Source organism: Haematobia irritans, chromosome 3 (genome assembly GCF_050003625.1).
Source record: "Haematobia irritans isolate KBUSLIRL chromosome 3, ASM5000362v1, whole genome shotgun sequence".
Lineage (NCBI taxonomy): Eukaryota > Metazoa > Arthropoda > Insecta > Diptera > Muscidae > Haematobia > Haematobia irritans.
This window is the reverse complement of record NC_134399.1, coordinates 13,778,183-13,805,359: the sequence shown is the minus strand read 5'-3', so window position 1 is coordinate 13,805,359 and position 27,177 is coordinate 13,778,183. Positions and strand designations below refer to the sequence as shown.

Sequence of the window (27,177 nt, the reverse complement as noted above, 5' to 3'; positions counted from 1 at the left end):
ATACTGGGAGAGTACGCAAACAGACCTATTAATCAAAGCAAACTAATGATGATCTATTTCGAAGTAATAGTGGGAGAATAACGGTGAACATGTGTTTATTTTGGATGCCAAATTTGAATTTGACACATCGGAAAGAAAAACAAAACAAACATACACAGCGCCGAAGATAGCAAAAAGTGTGAAGGTCATTTACTACTCTCGGATTTTTTCGACAGAATAAATATTCAACATTATTATATTCAGAAGAGAGAGGAGAAAAACAAAGCGAATTATATTTGAATAATAAATAAAAGCCAAAAATATATTCTGTTATTGTTTTCACTATTGAGTCTCATTTGAAACAACGAGGATGGAGAGGGATATAGATTGTGGGTTGAGAAAAATCTAAGAGGATATACATATGTTGGTGGTGGGCGAAAATATGTTTGCGTGCCGTTTGTCAGCAAGCGGTCATATGAAAAATATATGTATTTATAAGTTGACCTACATATTAATAAAAAAAAATGAGACAAGTGGACGGCAGGCAATCAGGGCCCACATTCTGTAATCGTGCGACAATGAAAACAATATCATAATTTGTATTTCTGAAGAAATCAAATCTAAGTTAGTATTAATATATAAATATAATTATAAACGTTTAAAATTACATAAAACAAACTACCTACCTTTGCTTATTTCCGTCATCTATTCATTTGTTTATTAGATGTTTATGTTTGTTTATTATCGAATTTTTGCCTTCGAACTTTGGACACTTTCGTTTTCTTTTTGTTTACTTTTGTTGTTATATGTTATTAAAATAAAAATCTCAAACTTGGCACTTTTAAAATGTTGCTATTTTTTCTTTGTGCAAAAACGTTTGTTCCAAAACTCTACTACTTCACGGAGCAGAGATATACCGCACCGAATTGTCTGTTGTCGGGAGTCACAGACACATCACTCATACATTATCTATTGCGACACTTTTCTTATCTCGTTTTTTGGTAGTTTTCCTTATTGTATTGGAATTGGATTCTTGTATTTTCTATTATATAGAAAATTGAAATCTTTGCTCCGTCTTGTTACTTTTACGGGGCAATCCTTTAATAACACATTTATTTTTTCTCTACCTCTACTTTACTTTCTTTCCGTCGTGCCGCAATACTGTTTATATTTCTTGATTTTTTGATTTTGCATATGTCAAAATTGGAAGTGTTGCTATGTGATAGTGTTGCCAATCTCCTTATATTTCCAACACTCATGATAAAATAAACCAAGTAGTGTCAAAATGTCACAACACACCCAGAAAAAAAAAACTTGAAGACAAGACCGACGCAATTTAAGAAAACTTTACTCATTTTAGTAAATTGTAATCTAATTTCAAATTTAGTAAAATTGTATACTTTATTTGTATAAAACTTTTAATTTTTAGTTCACATCAATAAAATAAGCAAAAAATAATTAAAATAAGACAAATTTTTACTAAAATCAACTAATTTTTATGAACTAAAATAAATTTAAACCGGTTATAAAATAAAATTCGTTGACTTTTTTTGGGTGTAAAGTCATATAAAAAAGGCTTTTAAAAATGGATAATTTCCGCAGAATGATTAAATTTTTCTATAAAATTCATAGCATTCAATCTATTCCTGAAGTCTAAATAATCAGTTGATGAGACATATTTTTGTTGTGGATAAGCATCTCGTGTGCTTTCAAGCAAAGACAATAAACTCTAGGAAGATAGGAAATTGGCTACTGAGGAGATCAAACCATTTACCGTGTTTGTTTCATACTCGAACCAAACGTGTATACGACAAGTATTGACAGCATTAAAATGCAAATAAAAAGAAAATAAATGCACGAAATAAATTTCCTTAAACGGGAAAATGTAATTTTTTGTTGTTGCCTAAAATTTAACATTATTTCATTAAGAAAATTAAGGTTTTCATTTAAAAAATAAAAACGAAAACAAATAAAAAAAAATTACAAACATGTATGGAACTAACACAATAAACATAATCATTGGAGAAAGGCTTATATTCAATACGCTTTCAAACATGTTTTCAAAGAATTAGATTAGAATTCAATTTGAGAAATTGTTGAGAAAATCGCGTTCTCAACAAAAAACAGACATTACCCTCAACATTTGGTATAACTCAAGCCAATTTCCTATCTTCCTAGAGTTATTGTCTTTGCTTTCAAGCGTTAAAATTAGAGCGAGCTAAACAGCGTTGCCATTTTGGTCTGATCGGACCAAAAGTGGTCCAAAAGATTTTTTACATATTTAATAGTGGAATTAGATACCATTTCAAACGTCGGATAAGCGTTCAAAAAAATGTGATGAAAATTTCGCGATTTAGGTCTTGGGAGGGGTTTTATATCTTTTTGGAATTCAGAAATGAATTTTTCCAATGAGTGAAAGATTGGAACCATATTCACTAGAGTCCCCTGTTGTTCATGTTCTACATCTAAAGTGAGGAAATGTATTTCCTCCAATTTACATAGCGACATCTAAATGTTGAAGTATTGTCAATATGTTAATGTGCTATTTGATGATAGATGGAGCTTTATACGTCAACACATCGATAAAAAGATAAGCACCAATTTTCAATTTCAAAATCCAAGCCTATTTTTTACCCAAAAATACGTTTGATAAACTGTCAATAAATTGTTTTGCATATAGGCCGGTATGCACCTCTAGCGAAAATTTCATTCCCATAAGAAATGCATTGCTATTTATGCTAACGAAATTTTCGGTAGCGTTTAATTTCGTAAGCTGGTACGCACCTCTAATGAAAATAACAGGGTTGTCAAAAGCATATTTTATAATAATAAATAATAAACAATTTATTTCAGGAATATTTGGAACATATATTAACAATTTTTAAAAGCAATTAGCTGGCCTTAAGGCCGGTATGCACCTCTAGCGAAATTTTCGGTAGCAAAAATTTATTTAAGTCTACAACAAAAAAAAAACAGGGCTGTGTACACAAATTTTAAACCAGCTAATCGCTTTAAAAATTGTTAATATATGTTCCAAATATTCCTCAAATAAATTGTTTATTATTTACAGACCTTTTAAAACTTTTACGCACACAATGATTGTAATAAATTAAATGTTTGCTGCCAAAATATGCTTTTGACAACCCTGTTATTTTCATTAGAGGTGCGTACCAGCTTACGAAATTGAACGCTACCGAAAATTTCGTTAGCATAAATAGCAATGCATTTCTTATGGGAATGAAATTTTTCGCTAGAGGTGCATACCGGCCTTTATGGGCAAAAATATTTAAAATTAAAACCATACTAATACACTGAAAGAAGAGTTTTTCTTTTCTGAGAAACGAAATTTTAGACCATCAACGTTTTCTTTTGACACTAAAAAAGTTTATTTAATATTAAATAAAAAACAAGTACACCTAGACCTCGCTTTGCGTCGTTTCATTTGCGTTGTTTCCAAGTTGTGTCGCTGTTGAATCTTGACTAGTTTTCACTTTGCGTCGTTATATTTTCGAAGTTGCGTTGTTATCTATCTCCAATCTTTGCATGGTTTGCGTCGTGTTTTTTGGAACGTATCTGCGACGCAAAGCGAGGTCTAGGTGTATATAAAGCAGTAAGTTCGGCCGGGCCGAATCTTAAATACCCACCACCATGAATCAAATATTATAGATTCCTTTCAAATTTCAGGGGGGTTTGATGACAAGCAGATCAGTTCAACCAGTACACTTCCCGAAGATAAATTCAAAGATTTTACCTATGAAGACTATATCAGATTCTGGATTTATAAGAACCATTTTGGTTTGAGTTTTAGAGGAATCATTAACATCTCTTGAAATTGTGCAAGCAAATGATGAAATAACGCCTTGATTTGAAATCTAAAAGCTGTAGATTTTCACCCCCCATTATTTAAATGATTACGAGAAGAAAAATCTGCATCTCCAATACTCACCGTTTTCGGCACACTCTTTATGGTCCTAAAATACTTCTAGATTTCAAATTTCAAGCAAATTGGATAAAAACTATGGTTTCTAGAATCCCAAACCATAAAATCATTTCTTGCACACCTATTTATAGTCCTAAATAGAGGCGTGCTCGTGACTGAAATTTCTCTCATGCTCACGTACATTCACGAAGCAAAATATTTATTCACGCACGATACGTGTGGTAGCCAATCCCACTCACACACATTCATGAAATGAAACCCAGTACTCACGCACGCTCACGCACGAACTACTTTTAAAGACTCACGTTCACGCACAATTCACGTGATTCACGACAAATTCACGAGACTCACGATATTTTCCAAACGGATATCAGGAAAGGTAAATATAGAATACAATTCGAGAGCTAAATTAATTTCAGTTAACATATGAGTGTGAATTAAACTTTGATTATTTTCGTGATTTATTCACGCACATTCACGAACCGATTCATTCTCACGCACGCTCACGCACGACATATTTGTTTTAGTCCCATTCACGAGATTTGCTTTAGATTTTGTTCACTCACGTGATTAACGCGTGACCCACGCGTGTCACGAGAATTTCGTGTCACGCGCACACCTCTAGTCCTAAAAATATCCAAATTTTCAATTTCAACAACTACGGACTAAAATCGGGAGATCGGTTTATAAGGGGGCTATACTAAAACATTGACCGATACTCACCATTTTCGGCGCATCTCTCTATGGTCGTAAAATAGATTAAAACTATAGATTTCTAGATTTTAAATTTCATGCAAATTGGATGAAAACTACAGATTCTAGAAGCCCAAGAAGTAAAATCGGGAGATCGGTCTATATGGGGCTATACCAAAACATGGACCGATACTTACCATATTTGACACACCTCTCTATAGTTCTAAAACTCCTCTAGATTTTCAATTTCAGGCAAATTGGATAAAAACTACGAATTCTAGAAGCCCAAGAAGTAAAATCGGGAGATCGGTAATTATGGGGGCTATACCAAAACATGGACCGATACTCACCATTTTCGGCGCATCTCTCTATGGTCGTAAAATAGATTTAAACTATATAGATTTCTAGATTTTAAATTTCATGCAAATTGGATAAAAACTACAGATTCTAGAAGCCCAAGAAGTAAAATCGGGAAATCGGTCTATACGGGGCTATACCAAAACATGGACCGATACTCACCATATTGGACACACCTCTTTATGGTTCAAAAATACCTCTAGATTTCCAATTTCAGGCAAATTGGATAAAAACTTCGGATTCTAGAAGCCCAAGATGTAAAATCGGGAGATCGGTCTATATGGAGGCTATACCAATACATGGACTGATACTCACCATTTTTGACCCACCTCTTTATGGTTCAAAAATACCTCTAGATTTCCAATTTCAGGCAAATTGGATAAAAACTTCGGATTCTAGAAGCCCAAGAAGTAAAATCGGGAGATTGGTATATATGGGGGCTATATAAAATATGGACCGATACTCACCATTTTTGACACACTCCTTTATGTTCTTAAAATACCTCCAGATTTCCAATTTCAGGCGAATTGGATAAAAACTACGGTTTCTATAACACCTCAAAGCGGTAGGTCAGTTTATATGGGGGCTATATCAAAACCTGGACCGATGTAGCCCATCTTCGAACTTGACTTGCCTGAAGACAAAAGACGTGCAAATTTTCAGCACGATTGCTTCATTATTGAAGACGGTAGTGTGATTACAGCAGACAGACGGACATGGTTATATTGTCTTAGAATTTCTCCCTAATAAAGAATATGTATACTTTATATAGTCGGAAATCGATATTTCGATGTGTTACAAACGGAATGACAAACTTATTATATCCCCTTTACCATTCTATGGTGGTGGGTATAAAAATATTAGACATCATAGTTGAATTGCTTATCATAAATTGGGATTTATTTGCTCTTAAAGAAAATAAAATTTAGTTTGTCGAAAATTTCCTTCCGGGGGAAAGTATTTTTTCTATGGGTGTAGGTGCTAAATACCAAAAGACTATTTTAAAATAATAAAATAATTGGGAATAACATTATTAACGTCGCTATCGCTTATTAAAAGTAGGCAACGCATTTTTGAGGTATTTTCCTATTTTTAATAATTTTTATTTTAGTGTATATTTCTTCAAAATTCATGTGAAATCTAACAAATATGATGAGACAAAATCTACTTTAATCTCATCTATCTATATAATCTCTTGATAAGAATATCATAGATTATCACATTAGTGGATAAATAAATAGCATTCTAAATTGCTTAATTAAAAAATAAAAATCTAAATCAATAAATTAGGAGAAAAAATAATAAATAAGCATTATATTGAAAACCAAACATTTAGTAATACACAACAGCCCAATAACAAGGATGAGAACACGCAGAGAAGGATTATGATCACCTCAGCCATGTTTCGAGAGCAAAATGTTATTTTTGGACGGTGACCATGGAACATTTTTGTCGCAAAAATGTTGTTTTCTCGGCAAACATATACATGATTGCCGAAGTTAGACATATGCTTTTTGAGAAAATAACATGGTTGCCGCAAACATGTTACATGTTCTCCGTCCAAAAATAACATTTTGCTCTCGAAACATGGTTGAGGTGATCATATTCCTTCTCTGGGTGAATTTTCCATATGGAACATCATTTCAATTTGAGAGTGAACACCACCCTGAGGGAAACTAAAATTTATAATAACGAATTATTCTTTTAATGTAAAATTTTTTTATACTTGTTTTCAAAATTCGTGTAAAATCTATCATCCAGTCACATAGGTGAGCATACAAATAGCATTGCAAAAAACATCTTTCGTATCTATCGCATATACATATTGGGACGGATAATTTTATCGCTTATGGTTTTAAAAATTCCTTTATGGAGTGTAAGAATTTAATTAATTTTTGCAATATAAACCACATTATAATTGCAAGCAATTTTGCTAACCATTTAAACAGAAATGTTAATGTTAATCTGATAAAATATCAAAAAAAGTGCATGCTTGGAAAAGTAAACAAACATTTTAATGATAACAGATACATATTTGTGGTTAAGTTTTTATAATATAAACCCAACATTTCAAAATGAGCAACGGTTGGGAACGTATACGTCTACGAGTTGAGACCAAGGAAGTAAGTCTTCTGTATAGTCTGCCATATTATTTTTGTTTTTTCTAATTTCAACATTTGTCTCTAGAGCCTTAAATCTGGAAATATGGCAGATATCAATGAAACTCGCACCATATCATGTCATATATTGGATACTTCTTTGGGTAAAGCTGCTCATGGTGTACATATAACTCTTTATCGTCAATTAGCCGATGACCAGTGGCAGGAATTAAATAAGGCCATAACCAATGAAGATGGACGTGTTAATCAATTGTTGAGTTTCGCCGATTTTCAAACTTCCGTTTACAAATTGAAATTTGATATTCTACCCTACTTTGAAGAAAAGAAGACGCCAAGTTTCTATCCCTTCATTGAAGTTGTGGTAAAATGTGAAAGAGGTCAACATTATCATATACCATTGTTATTATCACCATTTGGATATACAACATATAGGGGTTCTTAATAAACCAGCAAATAATTTGCTAAAAATTGAACTTTGTGCTTAATTGGAAGAAAATATATGAATAGTATAGATTAAAACACTTAAAAAAACTGTTCTTAAAAATCGCATACGCCTAAAGATTTTTTTTCGTTTTAAAATAAAAACGAACACAGCATTTTATTTTGAAGTCCCAAGCGCTAGTTTGAAATTTTACACAGCTTGGCTGAGACATTGTGCTACAATTGAATATATGTATAGCCTTAATATTTATCTACCAACCAATTATATTAATTGAGTTTTTAGAAGTAAATTGTCGTTCATAAATTGATGGCGTACTGATAATGATGATGGTACTTTACAAATTTTCTATAGAAATACATTTTTGCGAAATTTTTCTACAGAAATGAAATATTAGCAAAATTTCCTATAGAAATTACATTTTGAAAAAAAACTTTTCTAAAGAAATAAAATTTTGATAAAATTTTCTATAGAAATAAAATGTTGACAAAATTTTCTATAGAAATAAAATTTTGAAAACATTTTTTATAGAAATAAAATTTTGAAAAAAAAAATCTTTCTAAAGAACTAAAATTTTGAAAAAAAAATCTTTGTAAAGAAATAAAATTTTGACAAAATTCTCTAAAGAAATACTTTTTTTTATAGAAATAAAATTTTGACAAAATGTTCTATAGAAATAAAATATTGACTATAGAAATAAAATTTAGGCAACATTTTCTAAAAATAAAGTTTTGACAGATTTTTTTTATAGAAATAAAATTTTGACAAAAATTTCTATATAAATAAAATTTTGACTAAATTTTCTATAGAAATAAAATTTTGACAACATTTTCTATAGAAATAAAATTTAGACAAAATTTTCTATAGAAATAAAATGTTGACAAAATTTTCTATAGAAATAAAATTTTGACAAAATTTTCTATAAATAAAATTTTGGCAATATTTTCTAAAAAAATACTATTTTGACAAATTTTTCTATAGAAATAAAATTTTAACAAATTTTTCTATAGAAATAAAATTTTGACAAAATTTTCTATTGAAATAAAATTTTGACAAAATTTGTTATAGAAATAAAATTTTGACAAAAATTTCTATTGAAATAAAATTTTGACAAAATTTGTTATAGAAATAAAATTTTCACAAAAATAAAATTTTGACAAAATTTTCTATATAAATGAAATTTTGACAAAATTTTCTATAGAATTAAAATTCTGAAAAAACACTTTCTAAAGAAATACAATTTTGACAAATTTTTCTATAGAAATAAAATTTTGACAAGATTTTCTACAGAATTAAATATTTGACAAGATTTTCTATAGAAATAAAATTAAAAAAAAAAATACTTTTCTATAGAAATAAAATTTTGACAAAATTTTCTAAAGAAATAAAATGCTGACAAAATTTTCCATAAATAAAATTTTGATAAAATTTTTTATAGAAATAAAATTTTGACAAAAATTTCTATACAAATAAAATTTTGACTAAATTTTCTATAGAAATAAAATGTTGACAACATTTTCTGTAGAAATAAAATTTAGACAAAATTTTCTATAGAAATAAAATGTTGACAAAATTTGACAACATTTTCTATAGAAATATAATTTTAACAAATTTTTCTATAGAAATAAAATCTTGACAAAATTTTCTATAGAAATAAAATTATGACAATATTTTCTATAAAAATAAAATTTTGACAAATGTTTCTATAGAAATAAAATTTTGACAAAATTTTCTATTGAAATAAAATTTTGACAAAATTTTCACAAAAATAAAATTTTGACAAAATATTTTATATAAATGAAATTTTGACAAAATTTTCTATAGAATTAAAATTTTGAAAAAAAAACTTTCTAAAGAAATACAATTTTGACAATTTTTTTCTATAGAAATAAAATTTTGACAAGATTTTCTTAAGAATTAAAATGTTGACAACATTTTCTATGGAAATAAAATTTAAAAAAAAATACTTTTCTATAGAAATAAAATTAAAAAAAAAATACTTTTCCATAGAAATAAAATTTTGACAAAATTTTCTATAGAAATAAAATTTTGACAAATTTATCTATAGTTATAAAATTTTGACAAAATTTTCTATAGAAATAAAATTATGACTTTTGGTAAAATTTTCTGAAAATTTTGTTAGATTATTTTTGGCTCGAGTGGCAACCGTGATCCCTGTGCTAGAAAATATACAAAACTTGAAGAATATATTATTTTTCTAAAATGACATTTATTTTTAAACCAAAGGGAGAAATTTATCACAGAACTTAACAAAATAAAGAAAGAAAAAAAAACTACTAATAACGAGGAAAATTATCATACACATACATATATCAAATCAAAGCTCAAAATATTTATATTTGTTATTTGTATTGGCTATTTTAGTTTTTACTTTTACTTTTAGTTTTAAATTTATTTTTATAATATATTATTAACATAACAATAATTAATTGAAATGTATATGACGCTGTTATATTATATAATGAATAAATAAATATTTTGTTTTTATATCAGTTCAGTTTTTCAGTTACAATTTCAAATTCACTTTTAAAATATGCAATTGAATAGTGAGTGTTTTAGTATTAATTTCCTCATTTTTTGTTTTGTTTTACTAGATAACAATAAACGTGTTTTTGTTAATTTGGGGATAATAGTCGGTTGCTATGGTATGTCGTTAGATTTAGGCACGTTCATATTAAGTGATTGGATTTTTGTTAAGAAGACGAACACACATCTTCATATTTAAAATTTAGATTTACAACATATATGCATATATCTATGGGTTTCTAAAGAAGTTACCAAGATGGATGATAAATACCAAATAAATATTTTAATTTCAGAAATTTTTATTTTCGATACTTACTATGTGAGGCAGTAAAATGTATAGAAGCTATGAATTTATTAATTTATTTAGAAACCCATAGATATATTAAGCCAAGGCACACCTCAACAAAATATCAATGGTTTACTGTAGTTCATATTTAAACAAATTTGTATACCTTAACATATATTGAAGTATCTTTTCATTTCTTTAAATAGTATGTTTTCTTTATAAAGATTTGATCGGTGCTCCTTGTTTGTATTTGTATATTTTTTGGCTTAGTTTAAACGTGCCTTTTTTAACTAAACAGAAAATACATATAAGAACAATTTTTTTTGTTTGTTAGCTTGTTTTAAATCAGGTCGGTTGTCTTGAGTCTGTCCATGTCTGTAGGGTGTTGGTGTGTAGTGTGTTCCTTATCTATATTATCATTTGTTAACATATTTCTTTATATATCTTTATGTTTAAAACATCTTTACCATTTTTCTTCTTCTTCTTCTTCTTCTTGGATTAACTTGTTAGATTGTTAATATGTTTGTTGTTGTTTTTAATTGATTTTGTTTCCAAGCCTAAATGGATCTTATCTCTCTATTATCTCTCCTATTGAATTTTATTGTTTAGAAAAAATTCAGGCTTTTGATGTTTCTGCTGGTTTTGTGGATGTTGCGGCTGCTGTGACGGCATCGTCGGTGGCGGAGGAGGTTTGTTGCAAATGCAGGTTACTACTATTTTGCAAATCATTGCTCACTTGTTGTATGGTGCGTGTTGTTGCCTTATGACATGGTCCACATAATCTCACCGGACTAAAAAGTTTGGCATCGGGCAATGGAGCCCAAAATTCCGAGCAATCAGCACAAAATATTTGGCCGCAGGATCTAAATGTGTATTCGTTAGGTAATAAAGGCAAATAAGAGAAGAAAGCAAAATTAAAAAATAGAAATTTCATTTATAATAAAAGCTGCCTAGGTGTAATTAAAAATTTTCAGTAAAGGTGAGTACTATGTTCGTTTTTTTTTTTTTCACCAAAAAATAAATTATAGAATCTTGATAAATTATGGATGGAAAAGCTTGATGCCTAACATTTTCTATTATGAAATTGATTGATTCAAGAAAATAACCATAAAAAACGCTGATATTCGGCCCGAAAACCGAACATAGTTCCCACTTTAAAGGTGGGTATAAAGTTCGAGTTTGGCGCTAAAAAAACAGTAAAAAAAGTATAACATTTTTTGATTCAAATTTTATTATCACTCTATGGGTAATAGCCCAAAGCAACTTTTCATAAAGTTTATATTCTTTAAAATGGATTATTAAAGAAAAGTTATCGTGAAAAATTGGCGATTTTGGCAGCTAGACTCGAACTTGATACCCACCTTAAGGCATAAAATATACAAAGATAAAAATGCAATTGAAAAATAAAAAGCAATGTACTATTTCAAATATTATTAAAAACATGACTTTTAACAGTTAAATGAATCTAAGGGTATTAACACATTCGAAAAAATATTAAAGAACAAATTATGTATTATCAATTAGAAATTTCGGCATTACAGGATGCTATTTTCGAAACACATCACTTAACTTTTTGTACATTGGACAAATTAAATTTTCGGAATCACGGATACTATTTTCGAAACACACCATATAATACTTGACTTTAAAACACTTGATTTTAAAACCCTATTTGAGTCTGGTATAATATTTGCAATATGGCTATATTTGACCAGGAAACCTCTCAAACTTGGAACTCTGTAAACTGGACCTCCCAAATTGTCGAAAAAATTCTATAGAAAATTTTGTCAAAATTTTATTTCTATAGTAAATGTTGTCAAAATGTTATTTCTATAGAAAATTTTTATCTAAATTTTTATTTCTATAGAAAATTTTGTCAACATTTTATTTCTATAGAAAATTTTGTCAAATTTTTATTTCTATAGAAAATTTTGTCCAAATATTATTTCTACAGAAGATTTTATCAAAATTTTATTTCTACAGAAAATTTTGTCGAAATTTTATTTCTATAGAAAATTTTGTCGAAATTTTATATCTATAGAAAATTTTGTCAAAATTTATTTCTATAGAAAATTTTGTCAAAATTTTATTTGTATAGAAAATTTTGTGAAACATTTATTTCTATAGAAAATTTTATCAAAATTCTATTTTATAGAAAATTTTGTGAAAAATTTATTTCTTTAGAATATTTTGTGAAAAATTTATTTCTATAGAAAATTTTGTCAAAATTTTATTTCTATAGAAAATTTTGTCAAAATTTATTTCTATAGAAAATTTTGTTAAAATTTTATTTCTATAGAATTTTTTGTCAAAATTTTATTTCTATAGAAAATTTTATCTAAATTTTTATTTCTATAGAAAATTTTGTCAACATTTTATTTCTATAGAAAATTTTGTCAAATTTTTATTTCTATAGAAAATGTTGTCCAAATTTTATTTATACAGAAGATTTTATCAAAATTTTATTTCTACAGAAAATTTTGTCGATATATTTGTTTTATAGAAAATTTGTTTATATAGAAAATTTTGTGAAAAATTTATTTCTTTAGAAAATTTAGTGAAAATTTTATTTCTATAGAAAATTTTTTCAAAAATTTATTTCTATAGAAAATGTCAAAATTTTATTTCTACAGAAGATTTTATCAAAATTTTAATTCTACAGAAAATTTTGTCGAAATTTTATATCTATAGAAAAATTTGTCAAAATTGTATTTCTATAGAAAATTTTGTCAAAATGTTATTTCTATAGAAAATTTTATCTAAATTTTTATTTCTATAGAAAATTTTGTCAAAATTTTATTTCTATAGAAAATGTTGTCAAAATTTAATTTCTACAGAGAATTTTGTCCAAATTTTATTTCTATAGAAAATTTTGTCAACATTTTATTTCTATAGAAAATTTTGTCCAATTTTTATTTCAATAGAAAATTTTGTCAAAATTTTATTTCTACAGAAAATGTTGTCCAAATTTTATTTCTATAGAAAATTTTGTCAACATTTTATTTCTATAGAACACTTTGTCCAACTTTTATTTCAATAGAAAATTTTGTCAAAATTTTATTTCTATAGATATTTTTATCAAAATTTTATTTCTATAGAAAATTTTGTCAAAATTGTATTTCCATGGAAGGTAGTCACAAAAAATAACCAATTTGTTTTGACAGACGGCCCATTGAATGTATGCGAGACACGATGCTAAACAAGTAAAAATAATTCTCTGGGAAAGGCGGACGACAAATCTCCAGACCTCGATAAAATATATTTTAAGACGGATTATCAGAGTTTGATCATCTCTGGAACAAATGTATCGAGTTAAAATGTGACTTTCTTCAAAAGTCTTTTTTTTTTTTTTAACTTCAAAATTTATAATAGTTTCAGCTTCACATAATAATAGTTGACATTGGTGGTCAAAGGGTTACCTCTTTACTATATTTAGAAGTTTCACAGTTAAGTATATTTAGAAATAAGTATATTTAGATATTATCACCAGGGCCTTTATACTTAAATAAGGGGTGAAACCAAAACAAACACATAAACAAATGGTTAGTTACGGCTCAAAATAAAAAAAAAAAACGATTAACACAAATATAAACAAAAAAGTAAAGACAACCAAAACTAAAGAATAACAGTGTATACAATGTTAAAATAAAATAAAATAACATGAAACAAAATAAGTGTGCTATACATTGATTTAAAATGCGCACCGGCAATGATGTTTCCTTCGGCCCAGCCAAAATTCCGTTTGACAACTGGTACAACGTGATACAGCATGATCTGGAACCCATAATACGCTAGTGGCATTTGGTTGCATTGAGGAACTGGTTGTGGTACAGGACGATGGACCACTATTACTGCGATCTTCTACAGCTTCCCATGAACAAATCGAAGCATTTTCTACATTATCAAGTGCAGAACACTATGTCATAATGTTGGCAAATAGGTAGTAGTAGTAGTGGTAATGGTTTGGCAGCCATGTTAACCATATCCGAAAAAGAGATAAAAGAAATCAGAAATTTTCATATTATTTTAATGATAACAATAAAATATTTTAATATTAAAATATAAAATGCTTATATTTAGAAGACGATTTCATGCTATGTTATGTTATGTACTACTTAAGGGTTTCCTTGGCCTATTTTTGTAGAAATATAAAGCACATCCAAAGGCTTCAAGGCTAAGAAAGGAATTTGCACTCCTGGTTACGTTAAACATTGTCAGACCACTGGACTACATCTAGCGAGATATTGGAGTTACTATTGGACACAAATTAAACTGTAATCACCTATACCTAATAGCATAGATGCTCAACGGCCATTAAGTCTCTCGGACATAAAAGGATTTCCCTTTATGTCCGAAATGTAAGCAGCAGGGCACAGAGATATTCCCTGGGTGTCGCCCATATACAGTATCTACTTAGCGTTTATGCTAGAAAATTGGAGGGAGACAAATGCTGTTTTCATCCTTAAAGGCCAAACTATTTTTGGTTATCGAATTTAAATTGAGTTAATTTTTTTCGGAGACAAATGCTGTTTTCATCCTTAAAGGCCAACCTATTTTTGGTTATCGAATTTAAATTGAGTTAACTTTTTTCGCAATTAATTTTTAATTTTTTTAGATATTTATGTAATATCATTTACATATTCCCGTTAAATTGTAAATATATTTCTGTTGAAAAAAATCTAGATGAAAAAGACTAAATTTTAATGCGAAACTCCAATATTTCGTTAAATCCTCAAGTCTGTATGCAAAATATTTCCGTCCAATTTTCATGCTGTTTAAATACTCTTCGTCATAGAGCTAAACATAAAATTGGACAGCCCTCATTGAAAAGAGAGAAGAAGTTCACCAGGTACCACAATGGACTAAATAGCCTAAAATAACGGGCTGCCGCTATATCTAACCTAATACTTTGTGTCTACACATAAAATATATGACAGATATTTTTTGTCAATTAAATTCTTAATTGAATTTGAAAAAATACTCAATTAAAAAAATTAATTAATTCAATTGATTTGTTAATTTTTAATTTGCCATTAATTTTTTTCATTTCCGTGATTGAAGCAATTTCAATTAAAAAATATTTTGACTAATTAATTTCGTGATTTCGTGAAACCAACAAATATTTTTTTTAGTGCATAGGTTGGTACTATATTTGTTTTTTTCGCCAAAACGTTAAATTAAAAATCCAAAAATATAAAATCTTGTCCAAAAGTTTCTCAGCATTAATTGCCTAAAATTTTATTTTTTTATATTAATTGATTAAAAAATTTAATCGTGAAGATAATTATCGACAAGAAAATTGAACAAGTTTTTGCCAATGCAGTTAACCTAAATCGCCCTTGAAACCAATCAGTATATTGATTTCGAAAAAATTGGGGTCTGAATAGTTTTTGAATACTGTTATTCGACATTCGTATTTCAAAATTGCAAATTTTATAAACATTTTGTCGATTTTTTTAAATAAAAATTTTGTCGATTTTTTTTAAATAAAAATTTAGTCGTTTTTTGCGTTTTTAATAACAAAAACAATCGATTGTCGATAATTCTATTTTCGACTTTTTTTATCCATATTTCGACATTTTTGATGAAAACTCGACTAGTCGCACTATCAATTTACTTGGATTATTACTTTGCGAAAGTCCAGATATTTCGATAATTTGAGCTTTACCATTTTCATCGTTTCAAGCCCAATTTGGTCGTTATCAAAAGTCGTTTAGGATATTTTTGCTTTATTTAAAAGTCGATTTTGATTTCAAAAGTCGATTATTCGAATTTGAAAATTGTATGAAATAAAAATTACGTTTTTTGATAAAAATTTTCAACTTTTTCGATAGAAAAAATGTATTGGGCGATAAGAACGGTTGCCACACTTGGTAGAATTCTACCAAAAAATGGTAGATTTTCTACTGTTTGGTAGATTGGTAGAATTCTTAATGTTTTGATAGGTTTTGCAAAACATTCCTCTCCAACTATAAGATACTCCATAAATGTTAAAGTGGCAGCCCGATTTAGTTTCAGGCCCACTTGGACTATCCAGTCCATTGTGATAAAAAAGAAATAAAAAAATAATTTGGAGAAACTTTTCTATAGAAATAAAAAAAAATTGACAAAATTTTCTATAGAAATAAAATGTTGATAAAGTTGTCTATAGCAATAAACTTTTGACAAAATTATCTATAGTAACACAATTTTGACGAAATTTTCTATAGAAATAAAATTTTGACAAAATTTTCTGTAGAAATAAAATTTTGACAAAATTGTCTATAGAAATAAAGTTTTGTCAAAATTTTCTATAGAAATAACATTTTGACAAAATTTTCTATAGAAATAAAATTTTGACAAAATTTTCTATAGAAAAAGAAGTTTGATAAAAATTTTCTATGAAATAAAATTCTGACAAAATTTTCTATAGAAATAAAATTTTGACAAAATTTTCTATAGAAATAAAATTTTGACAAAATTTTCTATAGAAATAAAATTTTGACAAAATTTCTATAGAAATAAAATTTTGACAAAATTTTCTATAGAAATAGAGTTTTGATAAAATTTTCTATAGAAATAAAATTTTGACAAAATTTTCTATAGAAATAAAATTTAGACAAAATTTTCTATAGAAATAAAATTTAGACAGAATTTTCTATAGAAATAAAATTTTGACAAAATTTTCTATAGAAATAAAATTTGGACAAAATTTTCTACAGAAATAAAATTTGGACAAAATTTTCTATAGCAATAGAATTTTGATAAAATTTTCTATAGAAATGAAATTTGGACAAAATTTTCTATAGAAATAAAATTTGGACAAAATTTCCTATAGAAATGAAATGTTGACAAAATTTTCTATAGAAATAAAATTTTGACAAGATTTTATATAGAAATAAAATTTGGACAAAATTTTCTATAGAAATAAAATTTTAACAAAATTTTCTACAGAAATAAAATTTTGACAAAATTTTCTATAGAGATACAATTTTGACAAAATTTTCTATAGAAATAGAAGTTTGATAAAAATTTTCTATAGAAATAAAATTCTGACAAAATTTTCTATAGAAATAACATTTTGACAAAATTTTCTATAGAAATAAAATTTTGACAAAATTTTCTATAGAAATAAAATTTTGACAAAATTTTCTATAGAAATAAAATTTTGACAAAATTTTCGATAGAAATAAAATTTTGACAAAATTTTCGATAGAAATAAAATTTTGACAAAATTTTCTATAGAAATAAAATTTTGCCAAATTTTCTATAGAAATAAAATTTTGACAAAATTTTCTATAGAAATAAAAATTTTTATAAAATTTTCTATAGAAATAAAATTTGACAAAATTTTCTATAGAAATAAAATTTTGACAAAATCTTCTATAGAAATGTGTTCAAAATTCGACGTTTCGTGGTCCATTTTCTTGTAAGATTATTTCCGTTTCTTTCAGAAAAATGGCAATGCACATTAAACAACTACGATCATTTAATTTCATTTCCATATAAAAAGTAATAAAGAACTTCTTACGATTATAACGTCTGGGTCTTTCATAACAATCTCACTTTCAACAGTAACATACATGCAAAAGCAATTTTATCAATAAAAAAATATATAATTTTTTTTAATTGCCATGCGAAAAACAAGAGCAGCAGTTAGAAGCATAAACGAAATAGAAAATTAAACTTAAAATAAAATAAACAAAAAACTAACCCCTGATACCGAATATATATCATCATCATAATTATCACCATAACCGTAGCCATACTCATCATCATCACTACCACTTTCATCATACTGGATATCGTTGGCGTTACTATCATCCTCATTAGTATTTGTGGTGCTATAATGACGTATACGATTGGCGTTGTTGTTATTGTTAGACCATTTCCAATGATGTCTTTGGCATTTTCGCCGATACAATAAAGGCAGGGATTGAACAAAATATCGTCTATGTGGTGGTAGTAGATTTGATGTATTATCATAATGCATTCTCTGTTGTTGATGATGTTGTTTTGGTTTTTATTATTATTACAACAATCAATAAAAGTAACAGTTGGTGTTTTTTTATTTTCATAAAAATTAAAATTAAATATGGCTATGTTTATCAAATTAACTAAAAAAATAAATAAAATTTTAAGCCATACGCATCCAACTGATTGTGGTGGTTTGGGCAACAACATATTATATATGAAATATAAATTGGCCAAATTATATGAAAATTATCTACAAATCGTCTTTATAGATAAGAAAAGTATTCATAGAAATTTACCTAAATAATTGTCTAGAGACTTTTGTGAAGTTTCTTAATTGGTAATGCTTGCTTATGTTATGTGATATTCACCTGTTCATCAGTGTTCGCCGCATTAGCATTATTGCAATTTGGACATATTTTCTTTAGTAGGGCCATACGCATATCATGTAATTCTCGTAGTAATGCATCTTCGCGAATCTACAATGAAGAGAAAAATAAAAAAACACGTTTCTTATGAAAAGAAAATTAAATGTCAATAATAAAAATTTCCATAATAAATTTGATTTCAAAAATTATATACATTTTGAAGAATATCCAATATATATATATGAACCCGTCTATCACGGAGAGGGTATACATTTTCTATAGAAATAAAATTTTGACAAAATCTTCTATAGAAATAAACTTTAGGCAAATTTTCTATAGAACCAAAATTTTGACAAAATCCTCTATAGAAAAAAAAAATTAATAACATTTTCTACAAAAATAAAATTTTGACAAATTTTTCTATAGAAATAACATTTTGACCAAAATTTTTCTATAGAAATAAAATTTTGACAAAATTTTCTACAGAAATAAAATTTTGACAAAATTTTCTATAGAAATAAAATTTTTACAAAATCTTCTATAGAAATAAACTTTAGACAAAATTATCTATAGAAATACAATTTTTACAGAATTTTCTATAGAACCAAAATTTTGACAAAATTCTCTATAGAAAAAAAAATTAATAACATTTTCTACAAAAATAAAATTTTGACAAATTTTTCTATAGAAATAACATTTTGACCAAAATTTTTCTATAGAAATAAAATTTTGACAAAATTTTCTACAGAACCAAAATTTTGACAAAATTTTCTATAGAAATAAAATTTTGACAAAATTTTCTATAGAAATAAAATTTTGACAAAATTTTCTATAGAAATAAAATTTTGACAAAATTTTCTATAGAAGTAAAATTTTGATAAAAACTTTCTATACTCGTAGAAATAAAAACTTTCTATAGAAATAAAATTTTGACACAATTTTCTATAGATATAAATTTTTGACAAAATTTTCTATAGATATAAATTTTTGACAAAATTTTCTCTAGAAATAAAATTTTGACAACATTTTCTATAGAAACAAAATTTTGATAAAAACTTTCTATGAAAATAAAATTTTGACAAAATTTTCTATAGAAATAAAATTTTGACAAAATTTTCTATAGAAATAAAATTTTGATAAAATTTTCTATAGTAATAAAATGTTGACAAAATTTTCTATAGAAATAAAATTTTGACAACATTTTCTATAGAAGTAAAATTTTGATAAAAACGTTCTATAGAAATAAAATTTTGATAAAAATGTTCTATAGAAATAAAATTTTGATAAAAACTTTCTATAGAAATAAAATTTTGATAAAATTTTCTATAGAAATAAAATTTTGATAAAATTTTCTATAGAAATAAAATTTTGACAGAATGTTCCCTAGAAATAAAATTTTGACATTTTCTATAGAAATAAAATTTTAACAAAATCTTCTATAGAAATAAAATTTTGATAAAAACTTTCTATAGAAATAAAATTTTGATAAAAACTATATATAGAAATAAAATTTTGATAAAATTTTCTATAGAAATAAAATTTTGATAAATTTTCTAAAGAAATAAAATTTTGTTTTGTTATTGTTGGTTTTTGTTCTTTAATCATTGTTGTTGTTTTTTTGATTTCAGCTTAAAACCATACATTGACTAAACTATAAGTGTAGCTTAACCAACAGAGGAAAAGAATGTTTGTCAAATTTATTTGGGCATAGCCCAAATAACATAACATTTTTTTCCTCTGTTGGTTAAACTACACTTGTAGTTTAGTCAATGTATGGTTTTAAGCTGAAATCAAAACAACAACAGAAATAAAATTTTGGTAAATTTTTCTATAGAAATAAAATTTGGACAAAATTTTCTATAGAAATAAAATTTTGAAAAAATTTTCTATAGGAATAAAATTTTAGTAATTTGATTTCAAAAATAGTATACAAATACAATATCTATGAACCCATCCACCATAGAAAGAGGATATAAATTTGCCAGAATGTCTATTAAAATTATTTTCCAGCCTCATATTAAGGGAATCTATAGATGTGTAAAATATTGGAGCTAACATATTGTTTGGTATATTTAGTATTTCAATCAAATTCGAGATTGGCTACAATTGTCCATTTTTTGTTTTAATTTTTCTATGTTTAGATCGATTTGTGTAAATTCCAAGCTGTGTATTAGCACAATATTGTGAGTAGAAATTTGCCTATTTGATGGTAATCACATTAAATACACCTACCTTATGTTCATGTACAATTTGTTGTAGTCTTATATTTTCTTCGCTTAAAGCATGGGCTAAACCATCGGGGCAGGATATAGTAACTTGTTGTCGTTCAGTCAAACCGGGAGGTGTCATAGGCAATGAACGTACACCACCGCCTCCAGGCAACGAGAAACGGGAAATATAACTTATAATAAAAATGAGGAAAAACCCAAAGGTAAGTATAAAAAAAGCAAAGAGTGATAACCGGAACTAACCTTCCATTGCCTTGTTTGGCTACAAAGCCAGAATTCGATGAAGATGTACGTCTTCTTCTTTGGCTAGAGGCAGCTGCGGTTGTATTAGGTATTACAGTATTTGTTGATGGCGCTATTGTCGAGTTAGCAGTATAAGGATAATTAAAAGCGGACACTGTTGCTGAGGTTGGTGTAGCTGTTACTGATGAGGTTTTGACTGTACCATTAGATTGCATATTTGTTGAGTCCATACTCAAACCTGACGAGGTAGTTGCATTAGTTGCAATTGTTTCACATTTGCCACTAATAGAAATTTCTAATTTCCGATGTTCAGGTAATATAAGTATGCTATCCTCCATGCCAACACCGCCTCCGACACCACATTCTCCCACTGCCACTTCATTTTCCGTTGTTCGACTTGTTGTTTGCATTCTATTGTTGTTACCATTTAAAGCTGTGTCATTATTGATTTGTGTTAAGAGTATTAGACTATTATTACTATTGGTGGACAATTGATTTGGTCGGGGCGTTTGGATTGGTATTCCATTGTTGATATTGGTAGTGCTATGAACTTTTGGCAAAATATTGTAATTTGTGCTGATCTTCATTTTATCCGTATTAACATTTTGGGCTTGAGCATTTGGTGTGGCAGCTGTATAAGAATCCTGCAAATTCTGGGCCGATGATGATTTCGATAAGTCACCACCAACACTTCCGTCTGTGATATCACAACTACCATTTTGTGTTTTTAATTCAGTCATTGGTACTAAAGTATCGGTACTTGTATTGACTGAACCATGCCATTGATTATGAGAGTCATCACATTTACTGTTTGTCATTTTCGAACCAGAACCATTACAAACGGTTTCTGTGCTACTGCTGTTGGTATCTACAAAAAAACGAGAAAACAAATTGTTACAATTATGGAAAATGTCATCAGATTTTTTTTTTCGAAAGCCAAATTCGAATCGCTAAAGTCATAAGATACTTGATAAATTGGTATTTTTGACTTTTAATATTGCAATAAAGTAATGAATGAAAGACGGCTTATTACAAATTTTAAAAAGTTGAACATAAACGATAAAATTCGACTTCCCTATATTTAAAAAAAAAATCGACTTTTTGATTTTCAATACAATCCTTTGTTTTGGTTTTTAGAAACAAAGAAATCTTTAAATTATGATAAGCAACATAATATTCTTTAAACTTACCATCCAAAGCCACGCTTTTCATCATTATATCCAAGCCTACATTAGTGTGTTTTTCAATTTTAATACCATTCGAACTTAGTTCAATGCCATTAAAACCATTTGCCGTGGACTCAGTGTTTACCCGCTTTATTTCGTCTCTCCTCTGATCCTCTACATAATGCTCAGTTAACGATGTTGTATCCGATTTCGATAATTTGGATATCGGAGATTCTAATCGCTGCATTTGTAATGATGAGTTCTCATTATTGTCACAGCCTATTTGATCATTTGAATTTTGTTGTCTGAAGCCTAAGCCATTACTAGAAGACTCCGTGAAGGTTTTTCCATTATCCACAACTCCATTGTCATCCGCTTTATTTGGTTTACCAAATGTTGTTGTTTTTAATTCTACATTTTCTAATGGGGCAGTTGTTACATGGTGTTTTGTTGCCAATTTAAAATCGTCTGTGTCATGAATGTTAAGTTGATTTGTTAAATTTTCCAATTTTCTGGTTGTATCGTGTATTAGATTTGCTAGGATATCTGGAGATTCATCACGATCATCTGACTGTAAATCGGCAATCGAATTATTTTCCGAATTCGAACCGATAGTTAAGCTAAAGAAAAAAATAAGAGAATAATATTTAATTAAATAGTCAATCTGAACCTACAGAATTAAATCGTAACCCAAACCTACTAAAGTAATAGAATATTGAAAGGTGAATAAAATTTTGAAAAAGTAAAATTTTCACCAAATTTTCTATAGAAATAAAATTTTGACAAAATTTTCTAACGAAATAAAATTTTGATAAAATTTTCTATAGAAACAAAATTTTGACAAAATCTTCTATGGCAATAAAATGTCGACAAAAATTTCTATATAAATAAAATTTTGATAAAATTTTCTATAGAAATAAAATTTTGATAAAATTTTCTATAGAAATAAAATTTTGACAAATATTTCTATAGAAATAAAATTTTGCCAAAATTTTCTATGGAAATAAATCTTGACAAAATTTTCTTTAGAGATGAAATTTTGACAAATGTTTCTATAGAAATAAAATTTTGCCAAAATTTTCTATGGAAATAAAATTTTGACAAAATCTTCTATAGAAATAAAATTTTGCTAAAATTTTCTATAGAAATAAAATTTTGACAAAATTTTCTATAGAAATACAATTTTGATAAAATTTTCCATAGAAATAAAATTTTGACAAAATTTTCTATAGAAATAAAATGTTGACAAAATTTTCTATAGAAAAAAAAAATTGACAAAATTTTCTATAGAAATAAAATTTTGACAAAATTGTCTATAGAAATAAAATTTTGACAACATTTTCTATAGAAATAAAATTTTGACAAAATTTTCTATGTAAATAAAATCTTGACAAATTTTCTTTATAAATAAAATTTTGACAAATTTTTTTTATAAATAAATTTTTTACAAAATCTTCTATAGAAATAAAATTTTGATAAAATTTTCTATAGAAATAAATTTTTGACAAAATTTTCTATAGAAAGAAAATTTTCCATAGAAATAATACTTTAGTAACATTTTCTATAGATATAACATTTTGACAAAAATTTTCAATAGAAATAAAATTTTGACAAAATTTTCTATAGAAATAAAATTTGACAAAATTTTCTATAGAAATAAAATTCAGACAAAATTTTCTATAGAAAGAAAATTTTCCATAGAAATAAAACTTTAGATACATTTTTTATAGAAATAACATTTTGACAAAATTTTCTTTAGAAATAAACTTTTGACAAAAATTTTCTATAGAAATAAAATTTTGACAAAATTTTCTATAGAAATAAAATTTGACAACATTTTCTATAGAAATAAAATTCAGACAAAATTTTCTATAGAAATAAAATTTTGACAAACTTTTCTATCATCTGACTTTTCATTTATATGGTATGTTATTGCCTCTCTCCCCCTCCACAATACTTCTACATTAAATGTTTTTTTATTACTTACTCTGGGTCTACGGTCATATTGGGATCACTTGAACGTCTTGACATGCTGTTTTGAATGAAACCCGCTGTTATTAAATCTCCATATGATCTTGTCTTCGACATGGAACCTAGAACAGAATGACATTAAACAATTTTTTGTTTGGTTATACAAACTCTAATTTACCTAGGGAACCCATTAGGTTATCATTATTATAGTTAGGGAAATCAATTGCATTTTGATTTCCACCCAAACTACCTAGATAGACCTCAGTCCACAATGATAAGTCTCTCACATTATGAGCTGGCCATAAAACTTTATCTCTTTGTGGTCTATATAATGGATTTTTATATATGGGACTTGAGAGAAAAGACCACACACTGAATGTTCTTTCGAAAACAGAATTTTCCAGACGTTCTTTAAGGGTATTACATAGGAAGTTACCAAAAAGACCAGAATGGGAATGTTGGGCTAGTTTAATCTGTTGTTTTTTCGGAAATAGAATATATGAGAATTTTTTTTTAATAAATTACAAATATTTCATGTTTACCAAATAGCCCATGCTGAATTCAAAACTGCAACTAAATTGTTTATGTATTTGATGGACAAGATCTAGCCATTGTAAAAATACTGGACAACGTTCATTTAATTCTTCTGAGCCAGGACCATGACCACAACGATCGGCAAATTTGTGACCATAGCTAAGCCATTCACGTTCAACTAATACCCGAAAGCCCTAAATGAAAACAAAGTAAAGTCATTGTAAGTGATTTGTATATATTGACAGCAAAATTATGATTCAATTACCTCCACTGTACGATAATACGGATCCAAACATAATTGGGCTGTGGCAACAATTTGTGGTGTACGATCCCAACCATCGGAACAATGCACTAATACCGGCCTACCTTTCTTTTCTATGGCATGGCAAACAGTCATAGAAGCTGCTAACAAACCGGAAATATGTTGCAACCATGTTGTCTTTTCCAAAAGACCTAGCCAACTATAAAAAAGAAATAAATTTAGATCCTCTCTAAATTTCATATAGGTATACTCACTTGGGAACATCCGGCGGTGAAGCACATAGCTGCCTTAAAGCATGAAAACTCTTACGTATAACATGTATGTTACCTAAATTCATAAATTCTATTTCTGCACAAGGATAATATTCAATACATTCACATCCACCGCCACGAGCACGATTCGTAACGGCGGATGTATAACTTCGAGCATCGACAATGAGGATTTTCTAAAAAGAAAAACAACAAACGATGTGAATAGAATTTAACGTTTAAAATTTTTATGAGCTACAGTAACTTACTCGCACTTCGTCCAAAGGTACCTCTTCATGACTACCATCGGGACTGGATGGTGAACTATCACCTGAAGATATAGGTACACTTTGTGCCGATTGTGAGCTATTCGTATATTGACGCATTTGTTCGCCTCTATCAAATGCACAGGCATCAGCTAAAGCCTTTAGCAATTGTTCATCATTTGTATTGCGCCATCCCAGCCAACCCACCTCCGGCTGACTACATCTGGCTATTACAGCTCCGGACTTACGATGACGCCACACCACAGCGGGCAAACGACGAGAACCTCGAAAATTAGCCACATTATTCAATGTATCATCGGAAATGCAACATGGTACCAAAAGCTTTGGCGGATATGAGGGACACAGTTTGAAATCCTCATTTGCATGGGATATACGCCATGATCCATTTAAATCGAAACCTAAACGTTCAACTTCACGCATAAAATCTTCCTCATATCGTGAACTGGATTTTTGTAATCTTTCAGCATAGTCCAATACTAAATATGATGAGGGATTCTGTCCATTTTCGCCATTGGAATTGTTAATGCTACTGAAGGTTTGACTTCCACCACCACCACCACCACCGCCACCTCCATTTAAAGTATCACAAGCCCAAGAACAGAATGGAAAGGCGAATATTGATTCTAGGGTCTCTGGTACCCCCACTGACATTTGTATACGTCTTTGCCACTCTGTACACTGTTCGGCCGTCTCAAATGAACACTTGACGGTGCTGGCATCTTTACAGCAAATGATCAAATGAAATAGATCCCGACTTTGTGCCGATTCGATTATACCCAATGGTATAGATGTTTCGACATTAGTCGAAGATTTTTGTAAAAATATCCTATAATTGGATAATGCTAAAATGCCATCATCTGTACGTCCCAAATATTTAACAGACTCGCCAGCAACTAGAACAAAAAAAAATGCAAAGAATTAATGGATGCCATAATTAAAGAATTTAGCCATGATTTAGTGATCTTACGTTCCTGAAATGGGACTTTTAATCCAATGTCTTCTTTCTCCATTTGAGGTTTTGGAAATAATTCAGCTGCTCGTACCATACACAAAGATGGTGGAGGCGATCCATCAGATGCCTCCATTTAGCTGAAAAGAAAAAAATAAAAATAAATTGTTCAATTATATTAGATTTAAAAATAAATTACAGGCCGTCGAGTCCAAAATAATGTACCAAATTTTAAAGAAAAATTAACCCAAAAAATACCAAACAAAAAATCTTATTTGTCAACATTTTTCTATATAAAATTTTGTCAAAATTTTGTCTATAGAAAATTTTGTCAAAATTTTATTTCTATAGAAACATTTGTCAAAATGTTATTTCTTCTAGAAAATGTTGTCAACATTTTATTTCTATAGAAAATTTTGTCAAAATTTTGTTTCTTTAGAAAATTTTGTCAAAATTTTATTAATAATTAATATTTGTATAGAAAATTTTGTCGAAATTTTATTAATAAAATTTTCTATAGAAAATTTTGTCAAAATTTCATTTTGTCAAAATTTTATTTCTATAGAAAATTTTGTCAAATTTTATTTTGTTAAAATTTTATTTCTAT

The 27,177-nt window shown here is 27.7% G+C and overlaps 3 protein-coding genes across 7 annotated transcripts in view; 1 reads left to right on the top strand and 2 right to left on the bottom strand.

The window, feature by feature from the left end:
* The window catches only part of LOC142228500 (uncharacterized), a 44,011-nt gene extending 42,860 nt beyond the window's left edge, over nucleotides 1-1,151 (bottom strand). The window contains exon 1 of the mRNA XM_075298937.1: nucleotides 666-1,151. The gene's annotated coding sequence lies outside the window, so the exon portion shown is untranslated. The remainder of the gene's footprint in view (nucleotides 1-665) is intronic.
* Nucleotides 1,152-6,978: 5,827 nt separating this feature from the next.
* LOC142230322 (5-hydroxyisourate hydrolase) lies at nucleotides 6,979-7,562 on the top strand. The gene is made up of 2 exons (XM_075300962.1): nucleotides 6,979-7,092; nucleotides 7,157-7,562. The coding sequence occupies exons 1-2, from the start codon at nucleotides 7,045-7,047 to the stop codon at nucleotides 7,529-7,531; spliced, it is 423 nt and encodes a 140-aa protein (XP_075157077.1). The 5' UTR covers nucleotides 6,979-7,044; the 3' UTR covers nucleotides 7,532-7,562.
* A 2,176-nt stretch (nucleotides 7,563-9,738) lies between these two features.
* Nucleotides 9,739-26,710, bottom strand: LOC142228054 (uncharacterized). 5 transcript variants are annotated; one of them, XM_075298343.1, is made up of 14 exons: nucleotides 26,589-26,710; nucleotides 25,604-26,514; nucleotides 25,341-25,531; nucleotides 25,090-25,285; nucleotides 24,833-25,018; nucleotides 24,469-24,763; nucleotides 24,307-24,412; nucleotides 22,344-22,939; nucleotides 21,154-22,021; nucleotides 20,915-21,083; nucleotides 18,686-18,793; nucleotides 18,055-18,336; nucleotides 14,066-14,277; nucleotides 9,739-11,224 (listed from the first exon to the last, which is right to left on the bottom strand). In XM_075298343.1, exons 1-14 carry the CDS (start codon nucleotides 26,704-26,706, stop codon nucleotides 10,978-10,980), a joined length of 4,485 nt encoding a protein of 1,494 aa, XP_075154458.1. In that variant the 5' UTR covers nucleotides 26,707-26,710; the 3' UTR covers nucleotides 9,739-10,977. The 5 variants fall into 5 exon arrangements, 4 of the variants coding, with proteins under 4 accessions (XP_075154458.1, XP_075154460.1, XP_075154459.1 ...); XM_075298344.1 differs by having other exon boundaries at nucleotides 11,086-11,224; nucleotides 14,047-14,277; XM_075298345.1 differs by lacking the exon at nucleotides 18,055-18,336.
* Nucleotides 26,711-27,177: the final 467 nt, after the last annotated feature.

Coding starts and splice junctions, on each gene's coding strand:
- LOC142230322 (XM_075300962.1), top strand. CDS start 7,045: ATGAGCAACGGTTGGGAACGTATACGTCTACGAGTTGAGACCAAGGAA. Junction 7,093..7,156: donor TACGAGTTGAGACCAAGGAA/GTAAGTCTTCTG, acceptor ATTTGTCTCTAG/AGCCTTAAATCTGGAAATAT.
- LOC142228054 (XM_075298343.1), bottom strand. CDS start 26,706: ATGGAGGCATCTGATGGATCGCCTCCACCATCTTTGTGTATGGTACGA. Junction 26,515..26,588: donor AAAAGTCCCATTTCAGGAAC/GTAAGATCACTA, acceptor TTTTTGTTCTAG/TTGCTGGCGAGTCTGTTAAA. Junction 14,278..18,054: donor ATATATATTCGGTATCAGGG/GTTAGTTTTTTG, acceptor ATTATGACATAG/TGTTCTGCACTTGATAATGT.